The following is a 26069-nucleotide window of genomic DNA, read 5'->3' on the forward strand; positions in this document are numbered from 1 at the left end:
GTGGTGAGTGTGTGTTGCATGACTTACTGTGGTGAGTGTGTGGTGCATGACTTACTGTGGCGAGTGTGTTGTGCATGACTTACTGGGGTGAGTGTGTTCTGCATGACTTGCTATGGTGAGTGTGTGGTGCATGACTTACTGTGGTGAGTGTGTGGTGCATGACTTACTGTGGTGAGTGTGTGGTGCATGACTTACTGTGGCGAGTGTGTGGTGCATGACTTACTGTGGTGAGTGTGTGGTGCATGACTTACTGTGGTGAGTGTGTGGTGCATGACTTACTGTGGTGAGTGTGTGGTGCATGACTTACTGTGGTGAGTGTGTGGTGCATGACTTACTGTGGCGAGTGTGTTGTGCATGACTTACTGTGGTGAGTGTGTTCTGCATTGACTTGCTATGGTGAGTGTGTGGTGCATGACTTACTGTGGTGAGTGTGTGGTGCATGACTTACTGTGGTGAGTGTGTGGTGCATGACTTACTGTGGTGAGTGTGTGGTGCATGACTTACTGTGGTGAGTGTGTGGTGCATGACTTACTGTGGTGAGTGTGTGGTGCATGACTTACTGTGCTGAGTGTGTGGTGCATGACTTACTGTGGTGAGTGTGTGGTGCATGACTTACTGTGGTGAGTGTGTTGTGCATGACTTACTGTGGTGAGTGTGTGGTGCATGACTTACTGTAGTGAGTGTGTGGTGCATGACTTACTGTGGTGAGTGTGTGGTGCATGACTTACTGTGGTGAGTGTGTGGTGCATGACTTACTGTGCTGAGTGTGTTGTGCATGACTTGCTATGGTGAGTGTGTGGTGCATGACTTACTGTGGCGAGTGTGTTGTGCATGACTTGCTATGGTGAGTGTGTGGTGCATGACGTGCTATGGTGAGTGTGTTGTGCATGACTTCCTGTCATGTGGATGTGGTGAGTGCGTTGAAGGACAGACGGTCAAACAGAACGAGTGCCACGTACTGACGGGGTCATACCACGAGAGAGAGAGAGAGAGAGAGAGAGAGAGAGAGAGAGAGAGAGAGAGAGAGAGGGGGGGGGGGGGTGTTGGTGACCATGAAGGACATGATGTCCGGGACTCATGAAGCTGTCAGATTACCCCAGTGTCGGGGGGAGCCATGAGAGGGGGAGTGTCTGGCTGCCCTAGGGCAGAGGGAACGACCCAGGGGGTGGAGAGACCCCTGGGGTGGGCATGTGAGGTGGAGAGGCCCCTGGGGTGGGCATGTGAGGTGGAGAGACCCCTGGGGTGGGCATGTGAGGTGGAGAGGCCCCTGGGGTGGGCATGTGAGGTGAAGAGACCCCTGGGGTGGGCATGTGGGGTGGAGAGACCCCTGGGGTGGGCATGTGGGGTGGAGAGACCCCTGGGGTGGGCATGTAGGGTGGAGAGACCCCTGGGGTGGGCATATGGGGTGGAGAGACCCCTGGGGTGGCCATGTGGGGTGGAGAGACCCCTGGGGTGGGCATGTGGGGTGGAGAGACCCCTGGGGTGGGCATGTGGAGTGGAAGGGTATTACTTGCTCTTTCTCTTCTGTCTTGCATTATGTATTGAGATTGTGACGTGTGAAGTAGTGTTGCACCCAGCTGACCTGCCTGGTGTAGCAGGTCATCAGGTCACACTGTACACCTCATCTTGTAACACTGGTGGTCAGGGGCAGGTGGTGTACGTGGTAGGTGGTCAGGGCCAGCTGGTGTACGTGGTAGGTGGTCAGGGCCAGCTGGTGTACGTGGTAGGTGGTCAGGGCCAGCTGGTGTACGTGGTAGGTGGTCAGGGCCAGCTGGTGTAAGTGGTAGGTGGTCAGGGCCAGCTGGTGTACGTGGTAGGTGGTCAGGGCCAGCTGGTGTACGTGGTAGGTGGTCAGGGGCAGGTGGTGGTGTACATATAATGTCAGGATCTTGACCACTACTGGGGCGCCTGACCTGCATGACCCTTGTGGAGTAAGGTCAGCAAGCCTCTCTGTGCTGACCTTGATGTGGCCAGTCATGTCCTCCCGTCCAGCCATCCCCTTCTTGACCTCGCTGTGGTGTCAGGGGTCAACGTCCCTGACCTGCTGATGACCTGGTAAAGTGTGGCGCCCTGAGTTCGTCACGCTGCTCCTGACCATGTTACCGTCAGCCAGACGGGGCGGGGGGGCCCCGTCCCTGCTGACTCCCTCACCCACGGAGTGTGTCAGCCTGACGCCCCTCCCTGCTGACTCCCTCACCCACGGAGTGTGTCAGCCTGACACCCCGTCCCTGCTGGTGTTGTCCCTGTACTTCCTCCAGCGTGCCTCCCCTGCCTCCGCGTGCCTCCCCTGCCTCCGCGTGCCTTCCCTGCCTCCGCGTGCCTCCCCTGCCTCCAGGTTCCAGCCTGTCTCTCCTGCATGACCTCAGCTGAGCCACAGGAGTGACGCATGGTCTGGGGTCACCAGGCGGACCCATACGTGTTTTCAAGCCACACAAGCAGACGTGGTGGCCTCACTACGTCCTCATAGTTATGTGTTGTGACCTCGTCAGGGTGACGGGCAGCGTCGTAGGTACCCCAGACCCAGGTGTCTGGCCAGCCAGCTCTGTGCAGGATGAAGCACAGAAGGTGTGGTAGGGCGCCTGGGGCGTGGCAGGGTACCTAGGGGCGTGGTAGGTAGCCTGAGGGTGTGGCAGGGAGCCTGGCAGGGCTCTCATGTGACCCCGGTGGAAGTGTGACCTTGTCTGACCCTGGATAGGAGGAATGTGACCTTATTTGATACATTGGTAGGAGTGTGACCTTGGCTGGTCCCGGGTGGGAGTGTGACCTTGTCTAACCCCGGGTGGTAGTGTGACCTGAGGATAGAACATGACGTGACCTAACCTGTGTTTCTCTCCCTTCCACAGAAGAGGCTGCAGAAGGAACTTATGTCCTTATTGAAAGAACCTCCGCCTGGCGTTACTGTTGACGTGGACCAGGCTCACACCAAGCTGACTGAGTGAGTACCCACACCCCATGTGTCATGACGTGGTCCTAGTGAGTACCCACACCCCATGTGTCTTGACGTGACCCTAGTGAGTACCCACACCCCATGTGTCTTGACGTGGGCCTTGTGAGTACCCACATCCCCATGTGTGTTGACGTGACCCTAGTGAGTACCCACACCCCATGTGTCTTGACGTGGTCCTAGTGAGTACCCACACCCCCATGTGTGTTGACGTGACCCTAGTGAGTACCCACACCCCATGTGTCTTGATGTGGTCCTAGTGAGTCCCCACACCCCATGTGTTGACGTGACCCTAGTGAGTACCCACACCCCATCTGTGTTGACGTGACCCTAGTGAGTACCCACACCCCCATGTGTGTTGACGTGGGCCTTGCGAGTCCCCTGACTCTGTGTGTTGACATGGGCCTTGTGAGTCCCCTGACTCTGTGTGTTGACGTGGGCCAGACCGTCACCGGTCATGTCCCTCACCTGACCGTGGTTGGAGTGGTGGTGATGACCTCTGTAATGGTGTGAACATTGTTGTGGTGTTGACTTGTGTAGATGTACCTGAGGGAGAGACGTGTCCTCTCTCCTCGGACCTGACGCATCCTTCCCTGCTGGTGACAGCCACATATGTGTAATATTTACTTGCGGTGTATTTCAGTATGCCACAAACATTAGATAAACGAACCCTACTCAGTTATGGCTCACACTAACTGAATCTGCTCCAAGTGTTCATTCGTGCGTTTGTTCGGTCTGTAAGATTCGTGGGCACGATCATTAGTCGTGGAATATGTGAGTGTGGCAAGGTGGGGCAGCAGTGTGGCAAGGTGGAGCAGCAGTGTGGCAAGGTGGGGCAGCAGTGTGGCAAGGTAGGGCAGCAGTGTGGCAAGGTGGGGCAGCAGAGGTTCAGGTAGGGAGGCGGGAGGCGACGATACCTTGCCCCAAGATGCATGCGTCGCGTGTGTGTCTTTGGCTCGTTAAGTTCTTATCTTGGGGTGAGGGTATTACCATTCTCACGTGGGGGAGTCTACTGGTGGTCGTCGCTGGACATGGTATCTTAATGATAACAAGTAATGATCAAAATAATGTAATGATATTAATAATGATGAAAATAATGATAGATGTTATCTGCCACATCATGGTTGTGATGAGGGCTCCGGGCGGCCACCCAGGCGTGAGTCGTTATGTTGTCATCACACTCCACCTCCAGATCGTTCCTGAGGTCGTATATATATATTTTCCCGGGGAGTTCAGTTGTTTCCAATAATGGAGGTCCGTGTGTGGCACCAGTCGTGGCGGCTCTTCCATTGTCTTCATGGAGACGGGTTCCAGGGGGGAGGTGTACTGCACCACCACGCTAAAGCCAGCAGTAATGGCTTCTCAATATATTGACAACCCATCACCATCTTAGTGGGAGTTTGTCAGCATGGACGCCCTCTTAGCTGGGCCCATGGGTATATATCCTCTCCTGACATGGTTGGCTCTTAGTCTCAATCTTAAGGATTCTCCACCTTCCTGCTCAGGTGGTGCATTACCCTCTGTAGCACTGTCATCCACATGCTGCACACACACACACACACACACACACACACTCTCTCTCTCTCTCTCTCTCTCTCTCTCTCTCTCTCTCTCTCTCTCTCTCTCTCTCTCTCTCTCTCTCTCTCTCTCTCTCTCTCTCTCTCTCTCTCTCTCTCATTCATTTAACAACATTTAGGAATGTAAAAAAGAATCACCCAGGAATGGTCTTGCCTCCAGCACTGGTATGGACAACAGTCTTGCCTCCTGTATTATGACTAACGTAATTCTTCGTGCTCTGTAAGGTCACATGTTGGTAATATTTTTTTATCCCTCATTGTGATCAGTATAAGTGTACACTTAAAAGATTCTCTGGTGTGGTGCTAGAGATGTTTCCCGGTAAAGATAAAGAAAGCTTTCTTCAGTATAAAGACAGATGTGCCCCCTCTCCCCACCGTTGAAAATCCTTCACCATCACTAGGACACTGGGCTAGTTCAAAGTGAGCGCATGATCATCCTTTACTATGCAGTCAGGGATCACAATCAGATTGTCTGATTAAGTGCTATTGCATCAGAGGTGTCATTCATTAAAGAAAAGAATACTTCTCACAGGCAGAATGTTATGCACGATAGGGATGGAGTCCAGGTATTGAAGGCAGGTTTGCTGGCTGTGACAGTGTCGGCAGGGAGGTTTGTAGCTGGGGTTAGTCAGTCTTGAAACAGCCAGATGATAGTGGTAGAAGATCAGATAAGGGCTGTGGTGTATTAAGCTTCTTTTGCGATAGAAATAGATGTGAGAAAACTGAGATGGGTTAAAGCTGACATGAAACATGGCAGGAGGATAGGTGATGCAGGAGACAGATCTATTGTAGGTAGGAAACAAGGAAGTTAGCTTGGGGTAGCTAGTGGTCACCCTCCTCAACCTGGGTAACAAGACAATGAGGGAAAGTGTTTCACCTCTTCAGCTAACACAGACAGCCTGGTTAGGACCAAGTGGTCCCTTGTTGTTTGAATTCCCTTCTACTGCATAGAAACTTTACATTTATGCAAGCAGACCTTCACCGATGTACCATCAAGGAATCTTCTCAATGCAGTCAGCCCTCTACTCTGCTGACTGCCACTACACACTATTGAGTCATGAAGAATTTTCTGCAGTACAGTTAAGAACTCTGTAAGATAAGTTCATCCACTATACAGCTAAATGTTCTCCTCTGTACATGAAAAACTTCACCATTATGCAGTCAACATTAACCCCTATTACTAACCAGGACACCAAGATCACCCAGTGAGGAACTCAGCAGGAATGACCACATGCAGAGAGGAACCCTCAGCAAGAGTGACCACATATAGCGAGGAACCCTCAGCAAGAGCGACCACATACAGAGGGAACCCTCAGCAAGAGTGACCACATATAGCGAGGAACCCTCAGCAAGAGTGACCACATACAGAGGGAACCCTCAGCAAGAGTAACCATGTACAGAGAGGAACCCTCAGCTGGAGTGACCACATAAGGGAGGAGCCCTCATCAGGACTTACCATATAAAGAGAGAAACACTCAGCAAGAGTGATCACATAAAGGAAGGAACCCTCAGCATGAGTGACCACATATAGAGAGGAACCCTCAGCAGGAGTGACCACATACAAAGAGGAACACTCAGCAGGAGTGACCACATGCAGAGAGGAACCCTCAGCACAAGTGACCACGTGGATACAGAGAGGAACCTTCAGCAGGAGTGACCACATATCCAAATTCAAGACAAAAAAATAGCAGGTGTAAGGACCTCACCGCACTAGTTGTTATATTTTTTTTTTTTTTTTTTTTTTTGCTTTGTCGCTGTCTCCTGCGTTTGCGAGGTAGCGCAAGGAAACAGACAAAAGAAATGGCCCAACCCACCCCCATACACATGTATATACATATGTCCACACACGCAAATATACATACCTACACAGCTTTCCATGGTTTACCCCAGACGCTTCACATGCCTTGATTCAATCCACTGACAGCACGTCAACCCCGGTATACCACATCGCTCCAATTCACTCTATTCCTTGCCCTCCTTTCACCCTCCTGCATGTTCAGGCCCCGATCACACAAAATCTTTTTCACTCCATCTTTCCACCTCCAATTTGGTCTCCCTCTTCTCCTCGTTCCCTCCACCTCCGACACATATATCCTCTTGGTCAATCTTTCCTCACTCATTCTCTCCATGTGACCAAACCATTTCAAAACACCCTCTTCTGCTCTCTCAACCACGCTCTTTTTATTTCCACACATCTCTCTTACCCTTACGTTACTTACTCGATCAAACCACCTCACACCACACATTGTCCTCAAACATCTCATTTACTTTCAATTACTTTCAATAGTTGTCAAGTTGTTTATTTTTCTTCTCTGCTGGAAACAGTAACTTTGTATTGTTAAAGATATAATTTTATGAGCACAACCTAGTGGGGAGAGCCATGAGGGTTGGAGGAAAAACATCCTGAGAGGAAAAGAGCAGTGAGGGTTGGAAGGAGCTCGTCATCACCTTAAGTGATATATACATACATTGAATCCCTAACCAGCCAATGAATAACAGTCTCCCACTTTCTTGAACTGATACTTTTTTTTCCGTACTTGATCGCTGTTTCCCATGTTAGTGAGGTAGCACCAGGAAACAGATGAAGAAAAGCACATCCACTCACATACATATATTTTAACTTTCAAAAAGGGGAAACAGAAGAAAGAGTCATGCAGGGAGTGCTCATCCTCCTTGAAGGCTCAGATTGGGGTGTCTACATGTGTATGGATGTAACTAAGATGAGAAAAAGGAGAGATAGGTAGCATGTTTGGGGAAAGGAACCTGAATGTTCAGGCTCTGAGTGAAACGAAGTTCAAGGGTAGAGGGGAAGAGTGGTTTGGGAATGTCTTGGGAGTAAAGTCAGGAGTTAGTGAGAGGACAAGAGCAGAGGAAGGAATAGCACTATTCCTGAAGCTGGAGTTATGGGGTAAACCATGGAAAGTTTTATGGGGCTTGGATGTGGAAAGGGAGCTGTGGTTTTGGTGCATTACACATATCCTCTAGCACTCATGAAACCACATTGCTTTTCCCTAGTCTGATGCTCAGTGAATGCCACCATCATCTTAATCACCACTCATCCATACAGCTTATCAGGTACACTCAGCAATTTATACCCCAGTAAGTTAAATGCCTACCTTTGTCCCCATCGCCTCCTTACATTGGCATTATACAGTCATTCTGCCTCCCCAGGTACCTCACCATGATCTACATGCATTTTTGAAATCCTAGCTAACCAATCAACTACACAGTCACTCTCCTTTCTTAAGATATTCAGCTGGAATACCATCCACTCCATCTGCCTTGCCACACTTCATCATACACAAGGCTTTCACCACCTTATCTCATGTACCAAACTACATGTTATGACTCTCCCTTCATATACCTCCCCAATCCCAACACCCTACATCTGCCACCGTGTCATCAAACATTCAACAGTCTCCTCTTCACCTCATCTCTGCCTGTTACCACTTCTCCATTATTAAGGAACGTTCAAATTGCAGACATATATATGTCTGTTGAGTACACAAGAGAATGGTGATTGAAAGGGTGGTTGCTGCACAGAGGATAAGATTGGTGAGGAACATTGTAGCTATGGGAAAGGCTGAGGATGTATAGACCAGCAGTTGTTTGCTTTGGAGAATTTGTGTGAGAAACACGTGGACACAGAAAGTGAATTATACGTGGCATGTGTATATGGACTTGCAGATCACATATGAGATGGTTGACAGGGAAGTTTTGTGGAAAGTGCTGTGAATGTATGGGGTAATCAAAAGTTTTTAAATGCAGTGTAAAGGTTTACCAGGATACAAAGGCATATTTGGGAGTTGGAAGAGAGGAGGGTGAGGTGTTCTCTGCTATGGAGAGTCTCCATCAAGGATATATAATGTCACCTTGGATGCTTTATCTGTTTATGGGTGGAGTCATAGGGAGATGAATGCATAGGTATTAGAGTGAGGAACAGGTATACAGCATACTGAGTGTGTGTGTGTTTGTGTGTGTGTATGTGGAGATGATGGGGGACATGGGAGGTGACTCATTTGTTGTGTGCAAGTGAAGTGGCCCTGATAGTAGACTCAAGAGAGAAACTCCAGAAGCTGGTGATGGAATTTGGGACTATGTGTGAAGGAAGAAAGTTAAGAGTTAATTGTGAACAAAAGTAAGGTAATGAAATGCTTCAGGGAGATAAAACAAGATGGTGTTGGTGTAAAACTAAATGGGGAGGGACCAGGAGGAAGAAGTGGAGTGTTTTAGATACTGAAGTGTGGACTTGGCTGTAGAAGGAATCATGGAAGCTGAAGTAAGTCATAGGGTGGGAGAGTGGACTTAAGTCCTGGATGTATTGAGAAGTGTGGAAAAGGAGAGTTCATTGTCTGCAAAGATAAGCTTAGGTATGTCTGAAGATAAAGTAGTCTCAGGAGTGTTACGTGGGTGTGGCCCAGACTACTTTTACATAGAAAATTGGGGATTTGTTGATAATGATATGCCTGAGGAAAATAAGTAGTGAGGGACAGGTTGTGACTGCTTAAGAGATATGACAGTGTAGGAGTGAGAAGTGGCAGGAAGCAGAATATAATTGAGAGTTGAGAGAGCTGACCAGGGTGTGCTGAAATGGGTTGAACACATAGAAAGGATAAGAGAAGAGATATTGACTAAGAGGATATGCAAGTTAGAAGTCTAGGGATCAAGGGGATGGGAAAGACTGAGAAGTCAGAGGAATACATTGAAAGAGGCTCTGAAGTATTAGGTCCTGAACATGCAGTAGGTGAGAGGCAGGCTTAGGATGGAACAAATTAGAGCAATGTGGTATATGGGAGGTGATGTGCTGCCAGTGGGCTGAAACTGGGCATGGGAAGCAGTGAGGAAAAACCATGGAATGGTCTTTGGGGTTGACTGTAAATGATAGGCTCCGATTTCAGCACATTATACTTAACAGCTACAGAGTAGATAGAGTAAATGGGACCCATGTTAATTCATTCTTGGTACTACCTTGATAAAGCATGAAACAGCAAACAACTATTAACAGAAAGTTTTTCTTCTAACATTTTTGCCATTCCTTGTGTGCTTGGTCATATCAAGAACAAATAACAGAGCCTTAGGGGGGAAAACCCTTACTTAGCTCCTTGTTCTATTCTTCCTTTCGGAAAGTTATACAGAAAGGGAGGATATCCAGCTATCCACTCCCACCCCTCTTAGTTGCCTTCTATGATATGCTGGGAATACATGGGCCATAACTTCTTTCTCCCCTATCCTCAGGGATAATGATCAAAACGTGTTGTTATTATTATTATTATTATATTCTTTTTTTATTATACTTTGACGCTGTCTCCCATGTTAGCGAGGTAGCGCAAGGAAACAGACAAAAGAATGGCCCAACTCACCCACATACACATGTACATTCATAAACGCCCACACACGCACATATACATACCTATACATTTCAACGTATACATACATATATACACATGTACAAATTCATACATGCTTCCTCCATCCATTCCCGCCGCCACCTCGCCACACATGAAAATGACACCTCTCCTCCCCCTGCGTGAATGTGAGGTAGTGCTAGGAAAAGACAACAAAGGCCACATTCGTTCACACTCAGTCTCTAGCTGTCATGTGTAATGTGCTGAAACCACAGCTACCCTTCCACATCCAGGCCCCTCAAAACATTCCATGGTTTACCCCAGACGCTTCACATGCCCTGGTTCAATCCATTGACAGCACATCGACCCTGGAATACAACATCGTTCCACTTCACTCTATTCCTTACACGCCTTTCACCCACCTGTATGTTCAGGCCCCGACTGCTCAAAATCTTTTTCACTCCATCCTTCACCTCCAGTTTGGTCTCCCACTTCTCCTCGTTCCCTCCACCTCTGACACATGTATCCTCTTTGTCAATCTTTCCTCACTCATTCTCTCCATGTGCCCAAACCATTTCAATACACCCTCTTCTGCTCTCTCAACCACACTCTTTTTATTACCACACATCTCTCTTACCCTTTTTTTACTTACTTGATCAGACCACCTCATACCACATATTGTCTCAAACATCTCATTTCCAACACATCCACCCTCCTCCGCACAACCCGATCTATTGCCCATGCCTCACAACCATATAACATTGTTGGAACCACTATTCCTTCAAACATACCCATTTTTGCTCTCCAAAATAACGTTGTCACCTTCCACACATTCTTCAATGCTCCCAGAACCTTTGCCCCTTCCCCCACCCTTTGACTCACTTCCACTTCCATGGTTCCATCCTCTGCCAAATCCACTCCCAGATATCTAAAACACTTCACTTCCCCCAGTTTTTCTCCATTCAAACTTACCTCCCAATTGACTTGTCCCTCAACCCCACTGTCCCTAATAACCTTGCTCTTATTCACATTTACTCTCAGCTTTCTTCTTTCACACACTTTACCAAACTCGGTCAACAGCTTTTACAGTTTCTCACCCGAATCAGCCACAAGTGCTGTATCATAAGTGAACAACAACTGACTCACTTCCCAAGCTCTCTCATTTACAAGAGACTGCATACTTGCCCCTCTCTCCAAAACTCTTGCATTCATCTCCATGACAACCCCATCCATAAACAAATTAAACAGCTATGGAGACATCACACACCCCTGCCGCAAACTGACATTCACTGAGAACTAATCACTTTCCTCTCTTCCTACTTGTACACATGCCTTACATCCTCAATAAAAACTTTTCACTGCTTCTAGCAGCTTGCCTCCCACGCCATATACTCTTAATACCTTCCACAGAACATCTCTATCAACTCTATCATATGCCTTCTCCAGATCCGTAAATGCTACATACAAATCCATCTGCTTTTCTAAGTATTTCTCACATACATTCTTCAAAGCAAACACCTGATTCACACATCTTCTACCACTTCTGAAACCACACTGCTCCTCCGCAATCTGATGCTCCGTACATGCCTTGACCTTCTCGATAAATACCCTCCCATATAATTTCCCAGGAATACTCAACAAACTTATACCTTTGTAATTTGAATACTCACCTTTATCCCCTTTGCCTTTGTACAATGGCACTATACATGCATTCCGCCAATCCTCAGGCACTTCACCATGAACAATACATACATTGAATATCCTCATCAACCAGTTAACAACACAGTCATCCCATTTCTTAATAAATTCCACAGCAATACCATCCAGATCCGCTGCCTTGCTGGCTTGTATCTTCCGCAAAGCTTTCACTACCTCTTTTCTGTTTACCAAATCATTCTCCCTGACCCTCTCATTTCGCACGCCACCTCAACCAAAAACCCTATATCTGCCACTCTATCATCAGACACATTCAACAAACTTTCAAAATACTCACTCCATCTCTCCCTCACTTCACTACCACTTGTTATTACCTTCCCATGTGCCCCTTCACCGATATTCCCATTTGTTCTCTTGTTTTACGCATTTTATTTACCTCCTTCCAAAGGTGTGCAAAAGAGAGACTTTTGGATGTTAATGTGCTGAGAGGGGCAACTGGAGGGATGTCTGATCATTATCTTGTGGAGGCAAAGGTGAAGATATGTAGACAAAGGTGAAGATATGTAGAGGTTTTCAGAAAACGAGAGTATGTTAGGGTGAAGAGAGTGGTGAGAGTAAGTGAGCTTGGAAAGGAGACTTGTGTGAGGAAGTACCAGGAGATATTGATTGCAGAATGGAAAAAGGTGAGAGTAAATGATGTAAGGGGAGTGGTAGAGGAATGGGATGTATTTTGGGAAGCAGTGATGGCTTGCGCAAAAGATGCCTGTGGCATGAGAAAGGTGGGAGATGGGCAGATTAGAAAGGATAGTGAGTGGTGGGATGATGTAAGGTTGTTAGTGAAAGAGAAGAGAGAGGCATATGGACAATTTTGCAGGGAAATAGTGCAAATGACTGGGAGATGTATTAAAGAAAGAGGCTAGAGGTCAAGAGAAAGGTGCAAGAGGTGAAAAAGAGGGCAAATGAGAGTTGGGATGAGAGAGAGTATCATTGAATTTTAGGGAAAATAAAAAGATTATTATTATTATTATTATTATTATTATTATTATTATTATTATTATTATTATCATTATTATTTTTATTATTATTATTATTAATATTATTTTCATTTGTTTATAGTAACAATTCACAACACATTTTACCCACTGTTCCTGAGTGGATCAGCTGATCTCTCTGAAGGCACAGAGAAAATATTACTTTACCTTACTTTACACGAGACTCTTCCAGTAATGTGACGTAACATCACATGAGACTCCACCAGAGTGTGAGCTAACACCATTCAAGCTTCTTCCAATGATAGAATGTAACATCACACCATGCTTTTCTAGGAGTGTGTCCTAACACCATAGTAGCCTCCAAAGTGATGTTACATGAGATCACACGAGATTCTTTCAGTATTGTTACTTAATATTATACCAAACTCATCTAGTACTGTAACCCAGCTCCACATCAGTTTCTTAGTGGTGTATCTAATACTACACCTCACTGTTTCATTGGTATGAGCTAATTACATAAAAGAATTATTCCTCTAGTGTGAAATTACAACATAGCAAAATCTTCCTTTTGTTTCAACCTGAAGTACTGCAAGCTTTACCTGACATGTGAGCTTACAGCTTTGACACTTTCTTTGGTATTGGCTATCATGCTGCTTCATGCCATGAGAATATAGAATGTACCCAACTCTTACAATAGCTAAGCATACACCAGAGAATATGTTATATTTGCCTACATTGGCTTTGTGAACACTTCATAAATGTAATGCTTCCTGTACTGGATGTAGGGACCCATTCATTTCATTTTGCAATGACTGTAAGGATTCTGATGTAAAGGAGATTCTTTTTGAATTGGTTAAAGGGAAAAGCCTTCCATCAGTCCTCTCATGTTATATTCTACATCAGAACAAAACCTGTTCTGAAACCAGTTCTTGGGTGTTGTATTGTAGAACTGCCTTATATGATACATTGAAATATTGTATCAAGCATTTCTGTAGGAAACTCCTTTTATTCAGCTGCTTATGAGTAGAACCAGATTGTGTAATGTCTTTAACTTGTTCCATTTTCCCTTTGTATAGCATAGGTGCTGTTTTGTATTTCTCTCACAAGTGATTTATCCAGAACCAAAAGACCACTAAAAGGCTTATCGACATTTTCTATACATTGCAACGTTTTCAGATGGGTGGTCCATATGGAAGGAGCATCTGGCACCCTGTATGAAGGAGAGAAATTTCAGTTGCAGTTCAAATTTTCACCAAAGTATCCTTTTGATTCTCCAGAGGTAAGTTGTGTGATTTATAGGTTATGTGTATAAATGTGTGAAGTACGTTGTGTAAGTCTTTGTCCCTGTTTAACATATGAAAATTCTAAGATTGTGAACCTTGATAATTGTAGTACAGGTACACCACCTATTTTATGGCACTCTTGGTTCCAAGGCCTTGCTGAATTAACCATTTTGCCAGACCAACCGTGGTCATGTAGTAATAATTCATCAGCACTCCTGTAACCCACCAGTTATACATCTCCCATATGTCTAAAGTATACCATGGGCTGCTAGAAATTTAAATCAAACAAATATTAAATGTAAATTAAATAAATAAATGAAATCCATTATACACCTGCTCAGGACTGATGTGCTCGTCAGCTACGAGTTTCACAAATTTGTCCACGTACTCGGCAGCTCCTTTGTGGTTTGCAGACCGCTTTTCTCCACACACTGTATTCAAGGAAATTCTATGACGCCTCTTGAATCTTTGAAGCCATCCTTCACTATAGTCACGCTCATGTTGTAATTTAAGTTCTTTATGGAACAACTTAGCCTTGTCCATTATCATGCTACTTGGCAAGTCCACTCCATCAATCCAGCACTGTCAAAACCATTCCATCATCACTCAATTGTGCTCAGTACTCTTACCATCTTTCATAATTTTTCCAATTGTCATTTGCTTCTTAGAATTGCTGTCTGCTTAGAATTTCAGTATTTTCTCCCTTTTTCTTCTTTATATCATAAACAGTTGATGAACCAATACTGTAGATGTCATACAGCTTATGCACCGAAACACCACAGTCCATTTTTTTCAACAGTTCTACTTTATCTTGGATCGATATGGACTGGTGTTTATGTTTAACACCATGACAGACCTCTCATGTGTCTTAGAAGCCATAGCTAGGGTTGAATTGAAGCAAAATAAGCTAAGAATCTCACAGAATTGTGGTATCGCCACCAACAAGTGCATTGTAAAGAATGTAGATAAGTGCACCCTACACACAACGCCATGTGTGGCCGTCCAGTAAACTAGTCTAGTGGCCATGGCAATTTCAAGTCCCATCACATAATTTTGTCTGGACTAAAGGATGTACCAAACCATCGGTTGCCAGAAAATCGGTGTTGTACCTGTACTACAATGGTTTTAGTACTTCTGGAGTTAGTTCTTAAAGTAAAAAGTATTAATCAAAGTTTTCCTAATATTATCTTTCCCCTTATTATTCACATCATTTTTTTCACTGATTTGTGATACTTAAAGACATAAGTATGTGAAAAGGTAATGAAAAAGATGTACAGCAGTAAAAGTGGCAAGTCACCAGATGAGAGTATCTTACTTTCTCCACGTTGCTTTTTTCCTGCAGTCGAAGCTTTCTAACTTTTTCATTTAGTGATCAGGCACATTGTAAGTCACTGAAGTCATATAGGGGTTGTTGCTTCTGATGTTTTTCTCTTTATTCTCCTTCACATATGTCTTCTCCCTAGTTGAGGTGAGGTACCCCTTTTTGCTGTGTTCTTTTTCATAACCAAGCCAGTTCATTGCATGCTATGTTAGCATTCACCAGTTAATGGTGACCATTATCTCCTTAGTCAAAAGTACATCTAGTTGAGTGAAATTATCAGAATTCTTAGTTTAACATCAAGGTTATGTTATTAGTAAAATATTTTATCACATTGGTATTTAAGACTTATTAAGGCGGAATTTTTTTGATATGTTGGTGAAGTCAGGTTAAATGAACTAAGTGAGTTAGAAAAATGGATAAAACACAGTTAACCACAAATTTTTGGCAGGTAATTTTTGTGGGAGACAACATTCCTATCCATCCTCACATTTACTCCAATGGCCACATCTGCCTCAGCATCCTGACCGAAGATTGGTCCCCTGCTCTCTCAGTACAGGCTATCTGCCTCTCAATCATCTCCATGCTTTCTTCGTGTAAAGAGAAGGTTTGGAACAACAGTTATCCAGATTTATGCTTGTGAAAAGTAGCTTACACAGCAAGTCTAAATTACAATTTAGGTGAAAAGAACATATCAGATAGAGATACAGTAAAAGAATTGTCAGAGTCAAAATATGATTGTTATGGTTATTTCATCTAATGTTTCTTTGTAGAAGGAAATTATTGTATATGTATATCAGTTTTATCATGTAAAGTAAAGAGCTTCATTCGTCTGATGATTGATGAGTAAGACATTCATTAGAGAATTATCCTTTGACTACAGTAAACCAATAAAGTATTAGGAGACATGCTTGAAAATTTAGATTTTAGGTATTATTTTAGCTGTTCCCTTGAGTATTGTAGACTCCTGAATATTTCACAGTGGACCTGTTAGTGTTCTATGTAATGATGCTAGCAGTAACATCAAGCATTCTGGTTTAAGAAAGGGCTGTAATCTTGTTATATTATGTGTAAGAAATCTTTAATGTTTATATTGGTCAAACAAATCTCTCCAGAAAATCAATTACTTTAGTGTATTTCTTTTACTTCAGCTTTATTGATACATTCAGTGCATCTTGATATTAGTCGTCTTATATATTTCCATTTGGGCATTTAATATATGAACAGTGCTTGACCTTTATTACTCGGCACATACAGAAACAGTAAGTCGTATATTTGTTTTCAGAAAAGACCGCCTGACAATAGCTACTATGTCAAAACTTGCAGTGCCAACCCAAAGAAGACAAAGTGGTGGTATCATGGTAAGTTTATGTAATATTTTTTTATAGTGTTTGACATGTAAAATATGGTTATCATAAAGCTTTCTTACTATGATGGTTTGTAAACTTTGATAATCGTTTCATTGAATTTCAGTTTATTTATCTCCCTTACCCTTCTGCCCAAGGAGCCCCTTCTGTAAGGCTCTTGCAGTGTTCAGGAAGATGCCCATATTTACAAGGCAAGACCACAGGTCAAAAGGTGTGGTGAGTGTGTGTTCTTGTGAAGTAAGTGCTCTGTGTCTTAAGTTTGGAAGTTTCATATTTGGTCTTAAATATTCTTGTGATATGTTTGCAACAATGTCCAGAGTGCAGGTGGGAAAGTAAAGTTCATATATACCTAGAGAGTGTAGTTTCAGATGGATGTTTATCTGGTGGAAAAGGATATAGTGTTTGGTTTGGAGGGCAACTGTTTATTGCTTGTCGAGTTGGTTTGGAGGGCAACTGTTTATTGCTTGTCGAGTTGGTTTGGAGGGCAACTGTTTATTGCTTGTCGAGTTATTATAGTGTGTGTATATTTTGTCACTGTTGTGTTTGTTTAGTGAGGAGGACCTGGACATATAGACTAATGGAGTTTGAATTAGGGGAAAGTTGTTTTTATCCACTTGGTGTCTGGTGGTTGGTTGTGGGGTGGTTTGGTAGCAGTGTCTAGTGCTGTTGTTAAAAAGAACTGAATGCTGGGCATATTGAAGTGAAATTGTATCAGAAATATTTGTTTTATTAAGCAGGAGCTGAATGTTTGTGGTTGCAAGGCAGCCAGTTACTGTTCTTAGTATCCTGTTTTGTGGGGGTAGGAGACTATATAGGATGAGGTCTTGAAGCTTTGATTCTATGTGCAATGTAAATGCTGGCCACTTAGCTTTATTTTGGTGGTGGTTTGAGTTTGGTTGGTTAAGTGAAATGTTATTGAAATGGATAGGTGGTCAGAGATGAGTTTGTGTTAGGTTGGAAGTCTGGTTGTTTAGTTGAATAGATTGAGGATGTTGAAAGAATTACTGTTGGATCTTGGGTGTTAAACCACGTAGGATGGTATGCAATCAAGTTTCCGTACAGATAGGTGTAGGATGTTTTGATCAAGTTCTGAGAAGTGTATCTAGGAGGGCAGGTGGTTAGATGAGGTCTCTATGTATATAATATTCTGCATTTTTATATTTATGGATAGTATACAATTTAAAAAATCGGACAAAATACATCTTTTGGACCTTATCCTTGTTCACCTCCCTCGTTGCAGTTTTAATCAAAACAGATTCAAAAAATTGTCTCATTTGGGGAAGCTTTTTTTTCTCTCTCAAGATTAGCATTAAACAAAAAAGGGATTTATTATATGTATTGGTATTTTCACTTCTTAACATATTGAAACTGCTTAAGGAATTAACTGGTAATAATGTTCTAGCATCCATTTATCTGAAGATTAATACAAAGAAAAATTTCTTGATTAGACTTCTAGAATAGATTTTCTGAAAGATCAATTTATGTAGTGAATGTTAGATGGATGTACTCTGTAAGATCAGGGTATAAGTCCAGCTAAGGCTCAACTGTTTTTCATAAACATCATAATCAACATAAAGTATTTGAGTTAAAGTAAGTTTCTGTGAACACATGAAGTGTGATATAAAATTATTTCTTTATTCATGAGGAACTGGATGTGGCAGAACCACATTTTTTTTTTATCTACTGGTTAATTTTAACTTCAATTCCCATATAGGGGTTGCTCCAGCTGATGTTAGGTCCTTTTAATTTGTGTAAATTTTTTTTCTTATGACTGCATTTAGTATTTATAACTAGAAGGATGTTCTATGGAATGTTTATGTTGACTGCAGTGCCACATAGTTACTGAAAGTATAATGATAATGGATGGCAAAATTGTCTGGAAAGTATCAAATATATTTGTCCATGGCCAAAGGTAGAATTTTTTCAAGTTATGAGGCAGGTTAAGTTTCAGGTAAATCTTTTCGTGTGGCATGAAAATCTGACTAGAGCTATGGGTATCATTTCATTCAATCTTTAGATGCAGAGAACATCTGTATTTAGTTTCAAGGCCAAACTGTAAATTTTTTCAAGTTATAAGGTAGGTTAAGCACAGATTACACTTTATTGTAAGTGGCATAACTCGGGCAAAGTGCAGACTTGACTTTTGGGCCATATGCATTTTAGTTCTTTAAATGCTAGGAAACAAATGTGTAAAGTTTCATGGGTATTTGATTTAGTTTTCAAGTTGTGACCAAGGTCAGAATGAAGGTTAGCATGACACCTGACAAGAGATGGACAGTCAATGGAAGGGCAGGCAGTTACAACAACGGACAAAGTGATCTACCATGTTGTACAGGCAACACGAAAAGCAGTGATTGATTGCGTACTTATGACATAATGGGAACTCTGCGGCTCGATATGTATCACAAGGAGTCTTGATAGCCCCCAACACTGGCCACTTAGGTGTATATCAACAAGGTTACTTAAGCTCAGTATTAGTACTGATCCATTGTATATTGATTACTGGGAGACTTTAGTTAGGTGTATATCAATAAGGTTACTTAAGCTCAGTATTAGTACTGATCCATTGTATATTGATTACTGGGGGACTTTAGTAGCTCAGGAATGTTTTAAAATGAATCATTCAAACTCACTTTACTGTTACAGTTCAGTTTGGTAGATCACCCCCCCAAAAAAAGGATTACGAAGGATGAGAAGCATTATGATATATGTAGTGGATTCTTAGGGGTTGAAGTTATCCTTAATGCTGAGAAGCAAAGAATCATTCTCATCTTGAAAAAAAGATTTATCACAATATCCTCCAGTTCTTAAGTGGACACTGTAATGTGCATATGATTTAGAAAATACAGTAGACATTGGATACATATTAGTTTGCATTTGGTTCAGAGAATACAATAAACATCAGATACGGAGCTGTTACCAGACTCCACTTGCTCAAAGTTTCACTGCAAGTGAAAAGTCACCTTTTGTGAAGCTTTATCTTTAGTCTTTGGGAGTGTACAATCTTGTCAAAGAGTTAAAGAACTTATCTTCGCTAATAGAAGTTGTGTAGCTTGGGGCAGCAGGACCTTTAGAGAGGTCCTGGGTAACACCAGGACTCAGAAATTGGTCCTGGGTAACACCAGGACTCAGAAATTGGTCCTGGGTTAATTATAAACAAGTATGATAATCAGATACAGATCGCTAAATTTCTTAATTTTTAGCGGTATATTATTGTAATGGAAACATGTCTTTTTTTTTCAGATGACACTGTATGATATGATCTTAGGTGCAGCCCTTGACCTTTGAAGAAGCTCACCGTGTCGTCTGAGGCAGTGTACTTGGCTGCTCGGTGATGTGCAGTAATTTCATAAACTGTCGGTGCTTACCGCATAAGAATGTTTTGATAAGTACTTTTCACAATGCTTTAGAACATGATTGGTGAGGAATGTGATGAGTGATAAAAACTGGCAGCATGTGATATCTCTGTGTGACTCTTCTTGCAGGCAGTTGAACTATCAAATACTATTGGCATATTCTTATGTATAGGTGCTTGGTAAATGTGTATTTTAGTGGCATGACATTATTAGCATATATTGGAGATAATCACATCAAACAACATGTTTCACTCTGTAGAACACTTCTAGACAATCAGAGTTTATCAAATATATGGCAGTTTATATGACAGATTCCCTGAAAGTGGGCAGGATATTGCAGCAGAGAAAAACTTGAGAATTGAAAAGAGAAAATATGAGTAAAACTATAGAGACCTACCTAACGTAACATAGTAAATAGTATATCAAAAACTCTTTCCTCACCATACACAGGCAGTTAAGTTGAGTTACTAAACATTTGGCTTCTTACTCATCACATCAGGAAAGCAGATTGTCCAAATCTAATTCCTATCCCAAATAATGCTTCAGATACTTAAAAGCTGTATTAATGAGTTTATGACATATTCAAAAGTTAAAGTTTTCATAACTACATGATTCAGAAAAGTGAACTTTTAAAAGCTCAGTCACAACCCTCTCTCAGAATTCAGACTAAGAAGCCTGTCATAAGACGCACATTTGCTATACATGATTAAATGTTATGAAAACAGTAATCTAGAAAATGTCTCACAAATATCTGATTTTATTGACCCTTGCTAAAGAATTAAGGAGATTTTGAGCCTTATGAAATCTAAAATAATATTCTCATTTCTTTTGTGTAGTATCTTTGATGTTATTATTCATCATATCATTGAATTCCAAAGCCAAATAGTACTGGCATAAAACATACAAGTCCAGGTTTAATCAGACATTTTACTTTTAGCTGTATATGAATTCCGTCATATGAAATCACTTTATGTATTCTCCTGCTTCTTTTAAATTCTTGTTCTTTTACACACACTCAGTTGGTATAATCAGATGAAAATAACATTGAAGTACAGGCATTCATATAAAACACTACATTATGCAAAGCTACTTTATACGAAGCATGTTTTCCATTGAAATGCATGTATTATTAGAAGATGCATTTCTGACCTAGGATCTTTACCCTGTTATGTAACACAAACAAGAATACAAGTGAAATGTAGATGATATATGTTTCAAATGCTGCAACTGTATTTATACAATACAGTAGAAACAATAAATTAACAATTAGATGTATAAACAGTTAGCATAAAAGTTAACACTTCATCAGTGGAGCAGAGAAAGGCTTGGTAGGGGTTGTTGGGTAGAAGTTGGTAGAAGTTATAAGCATACCTCTTTTGGAGAATCCTTGGCCAGTGTATTTTTGTGTAACTGACATGAAAAAAAATCATTCAATACATAGTGCCATTCATGTAAGATATCGGTCAAACATTAGTCAATCAAAAACAGTCATAAAGTCCGCTGCCATCATTGTTGTTTACATCTAAGCCAATCAGTGATAATTTCAAAATTTAGCCTGCCAAGATTCATGTCTGTCATGTCAGCTGTGTTGAGGTAGGTATCTTCAAATTCATATGTGTTTTGTGAACATTTTACTGAGTGCCCATTATGTTTGGGAAATGGCTTGCATATGAGTGTGTTGCTAAACCAGCCTAGATGCTCAGGAAAGTTATTATGGACATGAAAATGAAAGTGATACTAAGGTTTGAGGTTGGCAAGAATTAGGCCAGTCAGTTGTTTGGCTTGGCTTCCTTTATTGTTAAAAAGGTATGGGATAACAGAGGCAAAAAGAACAAGCCAGTCTACAACATCCTTAATTCCAACAAAGGTTTCTCACACAAGGAATATGCTGCTGGAAATAATGGAGAGCTGGCTTAGCATATGGTCATGGTATGAATCAGTTTTAATGTTTATCAGTTTTTCTTTGATGACTGTCATATGCCAGTTTTGTTTTATCATTGATGCACTGGAGTTGCTGCTTTGTGTTTACTTTTTGGACACAGTAATTAATAGTTAACCAACTTTTTTATGTTTGAAATCTGTTTTGACATATTCAACTATTATTTAGTCATTCTGTAAAAAAGAAATAGTATTTAAATCCATTAATTTGTAATTCTAACTGATTTTACTGTGATGTAAGAACCAAACTCCACTAGCACTGTGTTGTAGTGACCACTTTTAACTGATTTTTTCTTATCAGACCAGCCTCAAGAACATATCTTAAACATTATATGAGGTATGCATGTACTGAGTTACTTATACTGTGCATTAACTTTATTGCACTTACAGGAATAACATTGTGAGTACTTGCTCTAATTTTACCCTTGTTCTTTTGAGTATTACGTACAGTAGTCGGGATGTCCAGGCAAACTTGCAATGGTGGCCAGCTTTTTACCAGCATCTTGTTGTCTTAAAATATCTGGTTTCATATCCAAACTATTGGTATGCCTCTTACTTTTGAGAGCAGTGCAGTCCTTGTCTGTTAATCCATGGCTGATTGCTGTCTTGTAGGGATTCAAAAAACTACATGGTGATAAATTGTTTAAATGTGAAGCAGCTACACACCATTGCCTAATGTAATGAAATATGTGGGAAAACTGATGTAAACAGATACCTGCAAAGTGAAACAAGCAGAAGCATCTTCAGACACCTGATGTGGCCCCCATAGCTTAGGTTAGACTACATTACATCAATATTCAGAAAGAATGTGTGTTGCATATTTCCCAACTAAGTTATAGTGGGCTAATGTACTCCATTACAGAATGATAGGACAACAGTTTGTTATTTACATTGTGCATTAGCAAAACTATGTTCATTGAAGTTATGTTACACAGGGTTTACTTGTAGTTGTAACACTGAAAATTTCAGCACTTAGGAATAGATGGGTTATGATTTTATTACTATTCCTTTGTTTTGCAGTATTTAACCCCATATATTGCCTCGTCCAAAGATCCTGCCCACTGTTGACTTATTATTGTAGGATATGAAAAATCAAGACAAATTACAAACAGTTTGTGTCAGAGTATTCTACCAAGTGTAATTATCATTTCAAAACATTGTTGTTAATGAAAAAGTTGGTAACACCATGACACTAAAGCACACTTTCACCAATTTTGCAAAAAGAGTTTAAAATGAAATTGATGAAAAGAAGCAAGAATGTGTTAGCTAACCAGTATTGCTTGTACTTATGAATCAACTGAAGTTCTTGAATGTAAGAATGACTTCCATGAGTTAAAAACCTTGTTTTTTTTAGGGTAACATTATTGCCTGCTGTTCCAAAGACTTTCAAATCTCTGTTGCACTTCTTTTACATTGTTATTCTCATGTGATCCAGTCTTTAAGTCTGAGTTACAGGTGATGCTAAGGTAAGATTATTTATTGTGTGAACATAAGAGAGTTTGTAGATAGCCCACCATAGTTACCCTCAGCCTAAGTCCTTAAATTGCCCATGAGTGAAAAAGGGTTTCCTTATAAAGCCATATCACTACTATATAATTTGCAAATCTTTCATGTTTGTACAAAGGTAAACCTTAAAAAAAAAGTCATATAGTGGATAGATAATCTTTAATCATACACAAGAGCCTCCCATATTTAGCTTTTGGTCTGTAGTTTTGTGATAGTTATTGTGCACTTGATAATTTTTTACTCCCCATTGAAATGGCTTTCTCTGGCTCGTAGCTACACCATATTGGTGTATTGGTTTAGTTGTAAGGATCAGCTTGTAAGCATATATCATCTCCTCAGCTTTGTCAACATGTCACTTCATAAACTTAAATTATGTATTTTTACTCATTTGAGCAGCTCTTTTGTAATCTTATTTTATTTTGTTGCAAGTTTGTTGCACATCTTGCATTACCATATTCATTCACTTCCTTGAAGTACCTGTCATCTATGTGATGGCTTCCTCCCAGGTGAGAGACAATCCGTTTAAGACTATTTCTGGATGGTGCACATGGTTATTCCTCACTCATTACTAAATTTGACCATTAAACTCATTCCTTACTGCAGTTACCATCATGAGGTTGTCATATTCACTTTTCTTTGTAATGTATGAGGATTGATGTGAATTCGTCTTCAGATCTTCTCATTACTACATATCATGCACTTTCAAAACATTCATAACTGTATCTTGTGGAACCATCACAAATCATTGCATTCAGTTGTGTTCATCATACATCACCTTCAATACTGCATTTTCATAATTTATTTTGCTAGTATTTAGGAGAATCAGTAAACCTGTATGAAGTAATTCCATTTCATTATGTAGAGTACAATGCATGTAATTCATATTGGAGAGGTATCTTTCTAGTGTAGTTCTAGAATCAAAGCATAGGTCCTAATAGGACAGGTAGCATCACATGAAAATATCAAAATCATATTTGATGAAACAGTGTGGAGCACAGTTTTACTCTGTGCTTTTTCTCTCTCAGTGGGAGGCTGGAAATTTGGGTTGCAGCTTTCTGAAAGATGTTTTTATTAATTTTTTATACAGTGGTGTGATGGATACCTTATATTTCATTTATTTCTGTAAATACATGAATTGTTCTCTGTAAACTCAGGTCATGAGCTCCAAATGTTCTTTGCAAAGGAGGTATTAGCCCTTATGGTACAATGGGGTTGCTAGTGTAACGTGTAGGCAGACAGTCATAAAAATACTTAGGAATGGTTTTTCCTCTTTATAGTAATCAGTTCTAAGTAAAACTGCATCACTTGCATGTATTTATTGCTATTGCAGCCTGAAGTTATAAAAAAAATGATGAGCCAGTATCATGAATTTCTTACTCATCAATAAATCAGATTATTGAGAGTGATGCTAAAGAAAATCACTTCATAATCCTTCATGAAATTTGTACAGAAGATTGTGGGATCCCATCTGTAATTATTAATTATCCCAAATTTTGAAAAAGGGGCTGTAAAACTGTAGAGGAGTGATGGCAAGTATTAACATATATATTTTCCAAGGTCAGTTTACAGCATTGATTTAATAGTCTTTGTATACGTCAGCTAGATAGTGGGTATAAACGAATGAGGCCATTGTTCATCTGTTCCAGGCACAACCTCATGAAGGCAGGAACTGGTGAACAGGTATGAAAAAAAATACGTGCCCTCTGGTAATTATTAACCAAGTTAATTATTAGAATTAAAGCTCGTATGTAACAGTCCTGCATTTGCCATCATTCCTTTGCCTTTTTAAGGTTTGTTCACCATTTTTGAGTTTTACTGCAACCAGATAAAATACATCTTGACACCTGAAGGCATAGCAGCATTAAGTATTTTCTGTTTTGTGTCTTAAATTGGCAGTTACCATTCTTCAAGAAAGAATCTTTGGTAGAAGCCTTCACTCTCTACAGAATCAAAGCATGATATGAAAAACACTTTTTATCAATACATGCTTTTTCTATATTTTCTTTAGTTTTGAATTACGTTAATTACAGTATTAATAAAAGACCGAGTCTTATTCATGAAAATATATCAAAATATGTGGCTCACCATTTTGATCTGCAAAAATGTTAAAACTACAATTATTTTACTTTGAATTGATCGGAAATGTATATAATGTATTTATTTATTCAAATAAACTAAATTTTATATTATGTCTTTTGATTTAACAAGGAAAATAATTCCATATTTAAGTGAAAAAGCAGCCAACCAATGTACCAATTGCAGTCTCACTGGCAAGCTCACTCAGAATAGAAAAGGGTGTTTTTTTTGGTATATTTTTCACTAGCTTCCCTGCTCTTTTTAAAAATAATAAGATTTCTGTGAAAATAGTTGAATGATAATCTGACAGCTAAAGCTAATCTCAGTTCCTGTTGTATCAATAACCACTACACTGATTAACTGAAAGTAAACTTACAAGAGAAAATATTACATGTAACATTTTGACATGTTTAGCATAACATTCTAATACAGAAAGGTTCTTTACTTAAGAGAACTGCAAATCTGATTTTTTTGTGTTAAAGTCACTAATTCTGATTAGTGACAACAGAGTGTATTACAAATATAAATGTTTATTGTTTTTATTAATGTATGTTATTTTTCTTCTGAGATTGAAGGGTAACATGCCTGTCATAGGAAATTGGGTGTCCCTGCCACTGCCATACTGCAGGGTTGGGTTGGAAACCTTACACAAGGTTCAACATGCACTTGATCCATCCCATGCATATGGGAGTGCAGGTAAAGATGGTAAAT

The 26069-nt window shown here is 41.0% G+C and overlaps 1 protein-coding gene across 5 annotated transcripts in view; it reads left to right on the forward strand.

Moving 5' to 3' along the window:
- LOC139765289 (ubiquitin-conjugating enzyme E2 W) overlaps nucleotides 1–25468 on the forward strand; it is a 166089-nt gene extending 140621 nt beyond the window's left edge. For 3 of the 5 annotated variants that reach the window (XM_071692662.1, XM_071692663.1, XM_071692664.1), the window contains 6 exons: nucleotides 2844–2935; nucleotides 13691–13793; nucleotides 15567–15722; nucleotides 16401–16476; nucleotides 16589–16719; nucleotides 19726–25468. In XM_071692662.1, coding sequence (XP_071548763.1) covers nucleotides 2844–2935; nucleotides 13691–13793; nucleotides 15567–15722; nucleotides 16401–16476; nucleotides 16589–16719; nucleotides 19726–19770 — 603 coding nt within the window. In that variant the 3' untranslated portion in view covers nucleotides 19771–25468. The remainder of the gene's footprint in view (nucleotides 1–2843; nucleotides 2936–13690; nucleotides 13794–15566; nucleotides 15723–16400; nucleotides 16477–16588; nucleotides 16720–19725) is intronic. The other 2 variants (XM_071692666.1, XM_071692667.1) reach the window with 2 other exon arrangements.
- The last annotated feature ends 601 nt before the right edge of the window (nucleotides 25469–26069 follow it).

The sequence above is a fragment of the Panulirus ornatus genome, chromosome 53, assembly GCF_036320965.1.
Source record: "Panulirus ornatus isolate Po-2019 chromosome 53, ASM3632096v1, whole genome shotgun sequence".
Lineage (NCBI taxonomy): Eukaryota > Metazoa > Arthropoda > Malacostraca > Decapoda > Palinuridae > Panulirus > Panulirus ornatus.